General features: G+C 59.2%; 1 protein-coding gene across 6 annotated transcripts in view; it reads left to right on the top strand.

The window, feature by feature from the left end:
* Positions 1–12,440, top strand: part of ABCG4 (ATP binding cassette subfamily G member 4) — a 28,193-nt gene that overhangs the window by 10,363 nt on the left and 5,390 nt on the right. Inside the window, exons 1-9 of one of the 6 annotated variants that reach the window (XM_051837704.2) lie at positions 1,695–1,821; positions 3,485–3,738; positions 8,042–8,159; positions 8,245–8,377; positions 8,472–8,522; positions 8,686–8,831; positions 10,160–10,283; positions 10,412–10,526; positions 10,667–10,809. In XM_051837704.2, coding sequence (XP_051693664.1) covers positions 3,501–3,738; positions 8,042–8,159; positions 8,245–8,377; positions 8,472–8,522; positions 8,686–8,831; positions 10,160–10,283; positions 10,412–10,526; positions 10,667–10,809 — 1,068 coding nt within the window. In that variant the 5' untranslated portion in view covers positions 1,695–1,821; positions 3,485–3,500. Of the gene's footprint in view, positions 1–1,694; positions 1,822–1,908; positions 2,128–2,148; positions 2,801–2,857; positions 2,882–2,978; positions 3,198–3,484; positions 3,739–8,041; positions 8,160–8,244; positions 8,378–8,471; positions 8,523–8,685; positions 8,832–10,159; positions 10,284–10,411; positions 10,527–10,666; positions 10,810–12,440 lie in introns of those variants that run through there. The other 5 variants (XM_070079440.1, XM_051837703.2, XM_070079444.1 and 2 more) reach the window with 5 other exon arrangements.

Raw genomic sequence — 12,440 nt, 5'->3', positions numbered from 1 at the left:
CCCTGTGGATGCTCCAGTGGCTTATATAAAATATCACAGTATTGCATTTAATCATGTATACGTTAAGTCAAATCTGCATCCCGTCAAATATCTGATATAATGTAAATGCTATGTGAATAGTTATAGTTGTTACCCCATATTGTTTAAGGACATAATAACAAAAAGGCTGCACATGTTCAGTGCCAATGTAACTTTTTAGTGCTTTGTTTTAATTTATTTGAAAGGTAGAGTTACAAAGAAAGAGAGAGAGAAGAGAGGTCTTCCATCTGCTGGTCTACTCCCCAAAAGGCCACAATGACCAGGGCTGGGCCAAGCTGACATCAGGAGCCTGAAACTCCATCCAGGTCTCTCCTACAGGTGGCAGGAGCCCATGTACCTGGGCCATCTTCCACTGCTCTCCTGGGTGCATTAGCAAGGAGCTGGATCAGAAGTGGAGCAGCTGGGACTGGTGCTCCTAAGGGATGTCTGCAGTGCAAGTGGCTTAGCATGCTGCGTCACAGTGCTGGCTTCCAGTGCAACTTTTTTAAAAATTTATTTGACAGATAGAGAGAGAGAGAGAGAGAGACAGACAGACAGACAGACAGAGAGAAAGGTCTTCCTTCCATTGGTTGACCCCCCAAATGGCCGCCATGGCCGGCGCTGTGCCGATCTGAAGCCAGGAGCCAGGTGCCTCCTCCTGGTCTCCCATGCAGGTGCAGGGGCCCAAGCACTTGGACCATCCTCCACTGCCTTCCAGGCCACAACAGAGAGCTGGACTGGAAGAGGAGCAACTGGGGCTAGAACCCAATCCTCATATGGGATGCTGGTGCCGTAGGCAGAGGATTAACCAAGTGAGCCACAGTGCCAGCCCCAACAACTTTTTTTTTGAAGGTAGTGTTACAGAAAGAGACAGAGGGATCTTCCATCTGCCCGGTTCACTTCCCAGATGGCTGCAACAGCTGGAGCTGAGCCAATCTGAAGCCAGGACCAGGAGCTTTTTTCAGGTCTCCTATGTGGGTGCAGGAGCCCAAGCACTTGGGCCATCTACTGCTTTCCCAGGCCGGAAAGCAGAAAGACGGCAGATGCAATTTAGACAGTATTTTTTTTTTCTCTAGTTGCCATTTGGCCTACTGATTGGGATGCCACTCGCCGAATTGGAGTGCTTGGGCTCATGCCTGGCTCTGGCTCCTGACTGCTACATCCTGCTGCAGCAGACCCTGGGCGTCCCTCCTCTGTCAGCGATGGCTCAGATGGTTGGGCTGCTGCCACCTATGTAGGAGACTTTGATTGAGTTTCAGACTCCCAGCTTTAACTCCTCCCGCCTCATCACCATAATGGACACTGGGGTGTGAACCAGGGGATGGGAGAGCTCCTTCTGTGTTTTTCTAGCTCTCTCAAACAAACAAAAAAATTACACACACACACACATATGGGGAGAGAGAGAGAGAGAACTTTTCTTTTGATCCTCCGTTGGTCGAATCCGTGGATGCAAACCCTCCCGGAGAAAGGACTCACGGCAGTTGCTCAGCAAATGCAGTGCTGGCGGCTGGGGGAGTAAGTAGGAGAGCGCCGGAGGTTAACGTGGAGAAGGCAGTTTGGGCGTGAGAAAGTTGAAAAGGCTGGACCCACATCCCAGCTAAGCCTCGCAGTTCCAGGGCGGGGCCTGGCCGTGCGCTGCAGGGGCCGCGAGCCGCGGGCGGCGGAGAGGCTGCCGGGTGGCGGGGAGGCTGCCGGGCGGGGTAGCAGCAAGATTGACTGCTAGTAACCTCTCACTGCTGCAGTGAGCAGCAGCCTCAGCGGCCCCGGCCGCCGCCCCTCCCATCCATCTCGGCGCTGTGACAGGTGGGAACTTCACGCTCAGGTCACGTGTCTTGGCTGGCTAACCTACTTACCCCTCGAAGACACAGGGGCGGGGGCAGGCAGGGGCCGAGAGGGATTGTCTGAGAAAGGGGCAGAGCAGGGGAGAGTCGCCCCTTTGCCGGGACTGAGCTGCGGGCTTGGGATGCAGGGGGGAAGGCGCCCGTGGGAGAAGGGGCCGGAGGCAGAGGCTGTGAGCCGGATGCCGGCCCTGGACACAGGTGCCTGGACTGAAGGCCCGAAGCTGGCTGGGTGAAGAGACTCCTACAGTGGGAGCAGGCAGAGCTCCGGGTACCGCTTTGACCTGGGGGCTGGCTGCCCGCGAGCTCCCTCAATGCAAGCCCCTGGCCCTTCCTAACCACGACCTCCCCCTCGGAGCGGATGGTGCGAGGGAGAGGGGTGTCCCAGTGCCCTCAGACTGTCGCTGTGGTGGAAGCCTTTGTGCCCAGTTTGGGGATTTGGGCGGGACGCTGAGCTCAAGGACGGGAGCTGAGGGAAACGGGTTCACGACGCCTCGAGGACGATGGCATCCGCACCCCGTCCCCGCCGAGCGGCTCCAGCCCTCCCTTCCTCACTGCTCCCGAGGCGGCCTGTCGCCGCCAACTTGCGGTCCTGCATCCACAAATGCGCCCCCCGCGCCGCGCTCGCCGTCGCCATCCTCGCCCCCCGCGGGCTGCGGGCGGTGCGGGCCCTTTAAGAGCAGCGGGCCCGGCGAGCAGTGGCTTGGAGGAGAGCGCAGTCGCCCGGCGGGCTCGGGAGGACGGAGCGCCGGGCACCGGGCTCGGGGAACCGGGTGTGCGCAGCCGAGCGGAGTCGGGGTCAGGACCCCAACCGCCCCTCCCCAACCTGGTCGTCTTCTCCGACCCGAGGCCCGGCCTCCCTGCCGCCCACCCCGCCCCGGCCCCGCCCCGGCCCGGGCGGCCGGGATCCGGAGCCGGGACGCGGGTGCCGCAGCCCGAGGCAGGTAAGGAGGGCCCGTGGTCTGCATCCCCGGCCCGCGGCGGCGCCCAGAGGCGCGGCCCGCACGGCCCGGGGGCGCGTCAAGGTGACTAGGCACCGGCGGCGGTGGGGGGCGGGGGGCGCTGCGGGGGCCGCGGGGCTTTGAGTCCGGGGGGCGCGCCTGTCTCTGGGAAGAACACTGGGCACGCCGGCCCGCGGCATCCGCGGGAGGGGCCGGCCGGGGTGTCGCGCCCTGCGGTGGGGAGGGGTCGCAGCGGGAGGCCCGGAGCTGCCCTTCTCGGGCTCCCCGGCCCACCACCCTGCGTTCCCCCTGTCCCCGGGACCTCCTGGCGGGCAGCTTCGGCCGCCGGCCCCTCCCCCCACGCCACCCGTCGGGTCCCCAGGGGCTGCTGGCCCGCAGGGTAAGGAGATTAGAGCCCGAGCCGCGGCGGAGAGGACGGGGCGGATGAAGGCTCGGAGGGGCCGGGCTGGGGCGGGTGCTGCCCGGGACAGGGGAGAGATCCGGGCGAAGCAGCGCAGCGTGGGGAGTGGGGGTCGGGGGACGCGGATGCCCGGGCAGTGGGAAGCGAGGGGCCAACAGTTGCCGATCTGCCCTGAGCACCAAGGAGGCGCGGGCAGCACCGGGCAGGCGGGGAGCTTGGGGCGGCGGCAGGGGGTCCGCCCCGACTGAGCCGGCCCTCTCCTGCAGGCCGGCACGCGGCGTGATGGCGGAGAAGGCGCTGGAGGCCGTGGGCTGTGGACTAGGGCCGGGGGCCGTGGCCATGGCCGTTGCACTGGAGGATGGGGCGGAGCCCCCGGTGCTGACCACGCACCTGAAGAAGGTGGAGAACCACATCACAGAAGCCCAGCGCTTCTCTCACCTGCCCAAGCGCTCGGCCGTGGACATCGAGTTCGTGGAGCTGTCCTATTCCGTGCGGGAGGGGCCCTGCTGGCGCAAACGGGGTAGGGAGCGCGGGTCCCCCGCGAGCTGCCTCTGCTGGAGTCTCAGGCCTGAGAGTCCCCTGCTGCGGGACCCCTGCCCCTCCCTGGGTAGCCAAGCCCCTCCCTCCCTGTGGCAGCTGGGGTGCCAGGGTCCGTTCTCCCCACACCTGTGAGCTCTGCCCTGTCCACCAGGTCCTTGGGAGGCCCTTGATGAGTTTGGGTGTTTGGGTGTGGGGAGGGGTCCTGCCTGGGAGGGCTGGCATGCTTGGCACACCCTGGGATCCCTTCCTAAGATGCTCTCACTGCTGTCACCTCATGCGGTTCTTGCCACAGTCCACTGAAACAGGAAGGGTGGAGGTTTGGAAGGGTGGATGTCATCCTCCCGTCACTCACACGGGATCCCAGGCTCAGGGAAGTTGATTAGCTTCACCGATGTCCTCGCATGGTTAATAAGCACAGAGCTGGGGCCAGAAGCTGGGCCAAGCGGCCCCTGTCCCCGCCTCCTGGCCATCAGCACAGACTGTCTCCAAGTGGCCCCTAACCTACATGGGTAGCTCCAGCTGGGAACAGAGAAGCTCGGTTTGTTTCCGGGAGCCTGGGTGTGGGCCCGGGGTGGAGCTGGGCCATTGTTCTCTGGGATTTGAGAAATAAGTTTGGGATGCTTCAGAGCTGGGCTTAGCCTGAGCTGGCTCCGCACTCTGCACCCTCCCTCCCGTGAGTGACCATGAGTGACCGCCAGGTCTGGGGACGCGCCGAGGGGAGCTGAGGCAGGAGGGCTCCCTTCCTGGTAAGCGGTCTCTCTCTGGTTGAGCACAGCTCTAGGCAGGTGTTCTGTGCCAAGGAAGAACCGTGGCTGGCTGGGCACTCCCCAGCTGCTGCCACCCACCAGGCCCACCCTGGCCACCCCGATGGGCCTTCCCGCTCTTGGACCTCGTCCATCCCACTCTGCTGTCCCATCTCACGGCCCCTCCTCGGCCCTCTGCTTCCCCCCACTCTGCTCCTCTTTGCCTTGGAGTCCCTCTCTGCTGCTGTAGAGATCAGAAAGCAGCTGGAGGTGGGCACGGGTGGGGGAGGCTCCTGTCTTTCCCAAGTTTATCTTTGGTCTCCCCTAGCTACACACAGCGTTCTGTGTATTTTTCAGAGCGCTTTCCTATTAATCGTTATTAAGGATCTCACTCCATATTTGTCGCAGTCCCACGAAGGCCTTGGGAGGGGATGCACCCACCCTTCTTTTAACAGCTCAGGGACCCGAGGCTCGGCAGAGCCGCGCAGGAGTCTCGGGCCCGGCAGGACCAGACTGCAGCTGTCTGTCCAGCACGTGGCCTGGCGGGAGCCCAGGGACATGGGGTCCTAGCCACCTGGTGGCTGAGTGGCCTGGGGCGGGCTGTCTGTCCCAGTCTGCCTCCTGTCCCCATGTGTAAACAGAGGAGCACCCTGGCTCGGCCAGGATGCTGTCTGGAAGCACTTTGTGCGGGCAAGTGTAAGATGAGATCTGTGCTGGGATTGCATGAGGGGAGGGCTCCTCCCTGCCCATTTCCTCCCTGCAAAAGGGATCACTTCCTGTGAGTGCCTGTGAAAGGCAGGTGCTGGAGTGCACCTCCCCCCCCATCTCTGTTTGGGAGGGAGGACGCCCAAGGCAGGGAATTATAGCCCATGACGCCCCCTTTCCAGTAAAGAACTTGCTGTGTGACCTTGGGTGAGTCACTGGATGTCTCTGGGCCCCAGTTGCCTCATCTGTGTTGGTACAGAGCAGCTGAAGCAATGCGCACCATCTGGGTGGGATTGGAGCCCAGCAGTGGGAGGGGCTGATTCCCTGCGTGACGGGTGATGTCCAGAGCAGAGCCCTGAGAGTAGTGGTGGGCAGGCGTTAAATGAGACAGTGCTTCAGGGCCTGCTCGGGAGCCGGCGTGGGGCAGGTAGTGGGCTCCTTGGGGGTCGGCAGAGGCGAGGGGAGGCGCTGGGCCAGGTGAGGGCTGCAGGCTCAGCAGGCAAGGCCCACACTGCCTCGTCAGCCCCGTCTAGGCATTTCTACCCCCGTTCTCTGGATTGCTTTCTATGTATGCAGGAACTCCAAAACGTTCCCAGAAAATGGGATTATAAGATACTTATTTTGGTGCAAAAAACTTTGAAATCCATGCAGAGTTATTCATAATGCACTTTCCATGAACTTTTTGAAGTACCCTTGTATGTCTGTTTTTTTTTTTTTTTTTTTTTTTTTTTTTTTTTGACAGGCAGAGTGGACAGTGAGAGAGAGAGAGAGACAGAAAGAAAGGTCTTCCTTTGCCGTTGGATCACCCTCCAATGGCCGCCGCGGCCTGCGCGCTGCGGCCGGCGCACCGCGCTGATCCGATGGCAGGAGCCAGGAGCCAGGTGCTTTTCCTGGTCTCCCATGGGGTGCAGGGCCCAAGCACCTGGGCCATCCTCCACTGCACTCCCTGGCCACAGCAGAGAGCTGGCCTGGAAGAGGGGCAACCGGGACAGAATCCGGCGCCCCGACCGGGACTAGAACCCGGTGTGCTGGCGCCGCTAGGCGGAGGATTAGCCTAGTGAGCCGCGGCGCTGGCAATATATGTCTGTTTTTATACAGCGATTTTCTCTCCCTCTCTCTCTCTCTCTCTCTTTCTTTCTTTCAGATTTTTTTTTATTTACTTGAGAGGTAGAGTTACAGAGAGAGAGAGGGAGAGGCAAATAGAGAGGTCTTCCATCCGCTGGTTCACTCCCCAAATGGCTGCCATGGCCAAAACTGGGCCAATCCAAAGCCAGGAGCCAGGAGCTTCTTCCGGGTCTCCCATGTGGGTGCAGGTACCCAAGGACTTGGGCCATCCTCCACTGCTTTCCCAGGCCATAGCAGGGAGCTGGATTGGAAGTGGAGCAGCCGGGTTGCGAACCAGTGCCCAAATGGGATGCCGGCCCTGCAGGCGGTGGCTTTACCTGCTATGGCACAGTGCTGGCCCCACAGTAGAGATTTTCCTTCCAAGGCCTGGAGGACCTCTCTCTTTCGAAATCCTGCTCGTCCTTCAAGGCTCAGCTCTTCCAGGAAGCCTGATTTTTTTTTTTTTTTTAAGATTTACTTATTTATTTGAAGAAGCTCCTGGCTCCTGGCTTTGGATTGGCCCAGTTTTGGCCATTGCAGCCATTTGGGGAGTGAACCAGTGGATGGAAGACCTCTCTATTTGCCTCTCCCTCTCTCTCTCTGTAACTCTACCTCTCAGTTACACAGAGAAGGAGAGGCAGAGAGAGAAAGAAAGAGAGAGAGGTCTTCCATCTGCTGGTTCACTCCCCAATTGGCTGCAATGGCTGGAGCTGCATCCGAAGCCAGGAGCCAGGAGCTTCTTCCGGGTCTCCCATGCAGGTGCAGGGGCCCAAGGACTTGGTCCATCTTCCACTGCTTTCCCAGGCCACAGCAGAGAGCTGGGTCAGAGGTGGAGCAGCCGGGACTTGAACCGGTGCCCATATGGGATGCTGGTATTGCAGGCGGCGGCTTTACCTGCTACGCCACAGCACTGGCCCCAAAATGTTACTTTTTAAAATGCTCTCCATGTGCTAAGCATGGTGTCGTGTACATCACGGGTGTCCTCCCATTGAGTCTTTACAAAAATGTTATGAGATGGGTACATATCCTCATTTTACAGATGAGGGACCTGGAGCTCAGAGAGATTAAGCAGCTTGCCTGAGGTCACACAGCTGGTAAGTGTGGAGCCAGAATTTGAACCCAGATCCACCTAACTCCATTCTGGGGCTCTTAATGCATGTGCTGCCTCCTAAGGAATGGATGGTGAGATTTTACTGGGCTGTGTTAGGAGCTGGAGAGACAAGCCTGACAGGCAGAGAGCACATAGAAGGCTTTCTCAGGACAAAGCATCGCTCTAAGACGGTATACATGTAGAAACAACACTTACTGAGCACCTACTGCATGCCACGCGGCCTGCTGAGGTTTCGGACCCCACCCCAGATGCACGTGCTGCTGTGGAGACACAGGGAAGCCTTCCTGGAGGGGGTGAGACGGTGGTGCCATGATTACAGAAGAGGGCCTGGGTCTTCCCAGACCTGCATCTCCTCTCTGTGCCGTGAGATGCATGGGTTTGTGCAGAAGAGGCTTGTCCTCTCTGGCACTTTGGCGGTAGTGGTGGTCATTTGTAGGTGACCAGGATGAGAGAGTGGGGCTTGCTGGTGGGCTCTGAGGGTCGCTCCTCCGTCCTGACCCAACCACACTGAGCAGGGGCCATGGCCCATCGTGCTGAGAGCCATGGCTGCTCCCAAGAGGCTTGGCAGTGCCTGCGTTTGCTGTAGCCTTGGCCAAAGATCCCTGCCTTGCTCTCCACAGGTTATAAGACCCTCCTCAAGTGCCTGTCAGGCAAATTCTGCCGTCGGGAGCTCATCGGCATCATGGGCCCCTCGGGGGCGGGCAAGTCCACGTTCATGAACATCTTGGCAGGATACAGGTGAGAGGATGAGCACGGGGTGGGGTGGGTTGGACAAGGGTCCCTAGGGGCACGCTGCATCTCCAAGCGACACCCCTCCCCCCAGGGAGTCAGGAATGAAGGGGCAGATCCTGGTGAACGGGAGGCCGCGGGAGCTGAGGACCTTCCGGAAGATGTCCTGCTACATCATGCAAGACGACATGCTGCTGCCGCACCTCACCGTGCTGGAAGCCATGATGGTGAGGCCCGCCGGCCCTGCCCTGCCTCGCCTCTCCTCCCCGCCGCCAGGGCCCCTCCCAGCCACCCCTGTCTCACCTCCTCTCTGGGCCCCAGGTCTCTGCCAACCTGAAGCTGAGCGAGAAGCAAGAGGTGAAGAAGGAGCTGGTGAGTGGGGGAGGGGAGGCAAGGGGCCAGCTGCCCAGCGTGGGGGTGGGAGCGTGGTGGCCAAGGCAGGGGCCCGCGGGCTTCAGAAAGGTGCATGGGAGGCATGGGAGGCGCCTGCGGGAAGCAGACTCTGATCTGCTCTTGGGGGCTGGGGCGGAGCCAGGTGACAGAGATCCTGACGGCGCTGGGCCTGCTGAGCTGCTCCCACACGAAGACCGCCCTGCTCTCCAGCGGGCAGAGGAAGCGCCTGGCCATCGCCCTGGAGCTGGTCAACAACCCGCCCGTCATGTTCTTTGACGAGCCCACCAGGTAGTCCTCCCCTGCCACTCCTCCCTGCATCCTGTCTCACGTGGGGTCAGCGTCTCTGTTTGCAGCCTCCTGCGGCCAAGGAGAGGGCTTCTTCCTCCTTCCGTGCCTGCCGAGCCTGCTGCCAGGCAGGGACCCGGGTGCCTCCTTGGCCGAGGCCTCCTCTCCTGTGTCCCCACACTGTTAGCCACCACACCCTGTTGCCCCCAGGTGGCCCTGCCCCATCCTTCCCCAGGGCCAGTGCTTGCGAGCCGGACACCACCAGCAGACTCCGAGCGCCTTGTGTCCGCTCCCTTCCAGCCAGCCCCCATCCGCTTGGCCGCCCACGAGTACTTTCTAAAAGCCCAGTCTGGCAGGCCCCACGCCCCTACTGGAAGGTATGCGGCGCCTCCGGTTGCTGCCAAGACCCAGGCAGGTGCCTCTCCGAACCTCCTTCTCCGGCCTCACATCTTGTATTTTACGCTCTAATAATGCCGAAGCCTTGCAATTCCTTGGTCAAACCATGTGTTTCCTACCCCCAAGCTGTGCCCATGCTGAGTCTTCGGCCTGCAGTGCCCTTCAACGTGGCGCCTCCCCTTGCGCTGTCATCTGGCTCAGCTCTGCCCTCAACCAGGCTCCCTCAAGACAGCTGCGTCCCCCCAGCTCCCTGTGTCGCTACACCACTTTTCACCTAACCTCAGATCACCTGTGGCTGTGCACTTGTCCATCTCTCCCTCCAGCCCAGAGTCAAGGTCTCGTTTATGCACCATTAATAATCCCAGTGCCTGGAATATAAGGGTGCTCGGTACATGCCTGTGAAGCTGAGCAGTGGGCACCTGCGCGTGCCTGAAGCATACAGGACCTCCAGGAAAAGGGGGTGGCCAGAGATTCCTTCCTGCAGGCCCCGCCCCTTGTATTTATTTATTTTTATAGGTTTATTTTATTTATTTGAAAGTCAGCATGACACACACACATACACACACACACACAGATTGATCTTCCATCCACTGGTTTGTTCCCCAAATGACCACAGTGGGTGGAGCTGAGCCAATTGGAAGCCAGGATCCGGGAGCTTCTTCCAGGTCTCCTATGTGAGTGCAGGAGCCCAAGCACTTGAGCCATCTTCTGCTGCTTTCCCAGGCCATCAGCAGAGAGCTGGATCTGAAGTGGAGCAGCCGGGACTTGAGCTGGTGCCCACATGGGATGGTGTTGCAGGCGGTGGCTTTACCCGCTGTACCTCAGTGTGGGCCCTGGGCTCCACCCCTTTCACAGCTGCTGCCCCAGCCCCAGATGCTCCTCTTTCTCGGCCCTGCCCACCTCACTGGGCGCCCTGCTGGCCTCTCTCTGCACAGCGGTCTGGACAGTGCCTCTTGTTTCCAAGTGGTGTCCCTCATGAAGTCCCTGGCCCATGGAGGCCGTACCATCATCTGCACCATCCACCAGCCCAGTGCCAAGCTCTTTGAGATGTTTGACAAGGTGAGTGTCTTGGGCCTCAAAGAAGACTGGCCTGAGACGAGGGGACCCCGGGGGCCATTCGAGGTGCTGGCGGGGCCCCGGTTCAGCCTGCCTGTTGTGAGTTTCTTACACTTCGCTTTCTGCCTCAGCTCTACATCCTGAGCCAGGGTCAGTGCATCTTCAAGGGCGTGGTCACCAACCTCATCCCCTATCTGAAGGGGCTCGGCTTGTACTGCCCCACCTACCACAACCCCGCGGACTTCAGTGAGTGGGGGCTGGGATGCCCGCTGTGGGCTGACCCTGGGGCTCGGGGTGCCCGCCTTCCCCGCACATCCCAGGAGGGCTGACTTCCCCCATGAGAGACGCGGGTGGGTCTTGGCTGACCCCCGCTCTCTGTCGCGCAGTCATCGAGGTGGCGTCGGGCGAGTATGGAGACCTGAACCCCATGCTGTTCAGGGCTGTGCAGAACGGGCTGTGCGCCATGGCTGAGAAGAAGAGCAGCCCCGAGAAGAATGAGACCCCTCACCCCTGCCCCCCCTGCCCTCCGGTGAGTGTGAGTGCAGAGGCGGGAGAGGAGAGGAGAGCACTGGCAGTGGCCCTGCCAAAGACACTGTCCCTCAGAGCTGCCGCAGCTGCTGGGTGCTAGGAAGAAGCCGGGACTTGGGACAGACCTGCATGAGCAGTGGTGTGGTCCTGGGTGCCAAGCTTTGGTTTGTGCGTTCACTTATTCTTTGAAGTCATGTTGAGCGCCTGTAGTGTGTTGTCCTTCAATTCCGCCATGCCCCTCAGCCCCGGGGCCAGGGTGGCTTGCTGTTGCCTCTGAGCTGCAGGTGGTGACACTTGCCCTGCAGGGTTAGGGGGACTAAGCAGATGATGGCAGGAAGCCCCAGCACTGTAGTTAGTACATTTGCCAGGGCCAGTTCTTCCCCCGCTGAGCTACTAAAACCTTCGAATTCCAGAAGGGTTACTTAGTGTTACCACTCTTACATTTTTTAAGCAGAAACCATTTTACTTACTTTTTTTTTTTTTTTTTTAAGATTTATTTGAAAGGCAGAGTTACAGAGAGAGGGAGGGGTGGGAGAAGAGGCAGAGAGTGAGATGTTCCATCCTCTGGTTCACTCCCCAAATGGCTACAATGGTCAGGGCTGGGCCAGTCTGAAGCCAGGAGCCAGGAGCCTCTTCTGGGTCTCCACGTGGGTGCAGGGACCTAAGGACTTGGGCCATCTTCTATTGCTTTCCCAGCACATTAGCAGGGAGCTGGCTAGGAAGTGGAGCAGCCAGGACTTGAACTTGTGCCCATATGGGATGCTGCTACGCCACAGCACCAGCCCCTTACTTATTTTTAAATTTTTTAAAAAAATATTTATTTATTTTATTTGAGAGGTAGAGTTACAGACAGTGAGAGGGAGAGACAGAGAGAGAGGTCTTCCCTCAATTTGTTCACTCCCCAGTTGGCTGCAATGGCTGAAGCTGTGCCAATCTGAAGCCAGGAGCCAGGAGGTTCTTCCCGGTCTTCCACACGGGTGCAGGGGCCCAAGCACTTGGGCCATCCTCCACTGCTTTCCCAGGCCATAGCAGGGAGCTGGATGGGAAGTAGAGCAGCTGGGTCTAGAACTGGCGCCCAAATGGGATGCCAGTGCCGCAGGCAGAGGATTAACCTACTGTGCCACAGTGCTGGCCCCTATTTTTTTAAGTTTTAAACGTTTATTATTTTTTTGTTGAGATGCAAAGGGGGGCAGAGAGAAAGAGAGAGAGAGAGAGAGGTCCCAACAGCTAGTTTACTTCCCAAGTGCATGGGAGCCAGGAACTCAATCCAGGTCCCCCATGTGGGTGGCAGGGACTCAACAACGTGCTGCCTCCCAGGGTGTGCACTGGCAGGAAGCTGGGATCAGAAGCAGAACTGGTACGCAAACCCAGGCGCTCTGATACGGGATGGAGACGCACCACTGACAACGTAGCTGCTAAGCCAAAGCCCACCCTATTATTGTCATTGCTGTCATTATTATCACTAAATAATATTAATGTGAAATGGATGGCATAGAGGAATTATACAGTGGTACCTTCAAAAACTCATAGAAAATGGGATTAAAACACAAGTTTATTTTGGTGCAAAAACGTTGAATCCATTAATGGTGCCTTCGTAATACTCATGAACTTTGCGATAACCCTTGTACACTT

Source organism: Oryctolagus cuniculus, chromosome 1 (assembly GCF_964237555.1).
Source record: "Oryctolagus cuniculus chromosome 1, mOryCun1.1, whole genome shotgun sequence".
NCBI classification, from domain to species: Eukaryota; Metazoa; Chordata; class Mammalia; order Lagomorpha; family Leporidae; genus Oryctolagus; species Oryctolagus cuniculus.
The sequence above is the reverse complement of the archived record's forward strand: the minus strand, read 5'-3'. Positions and strand labels throughout refer to the sequence as shown.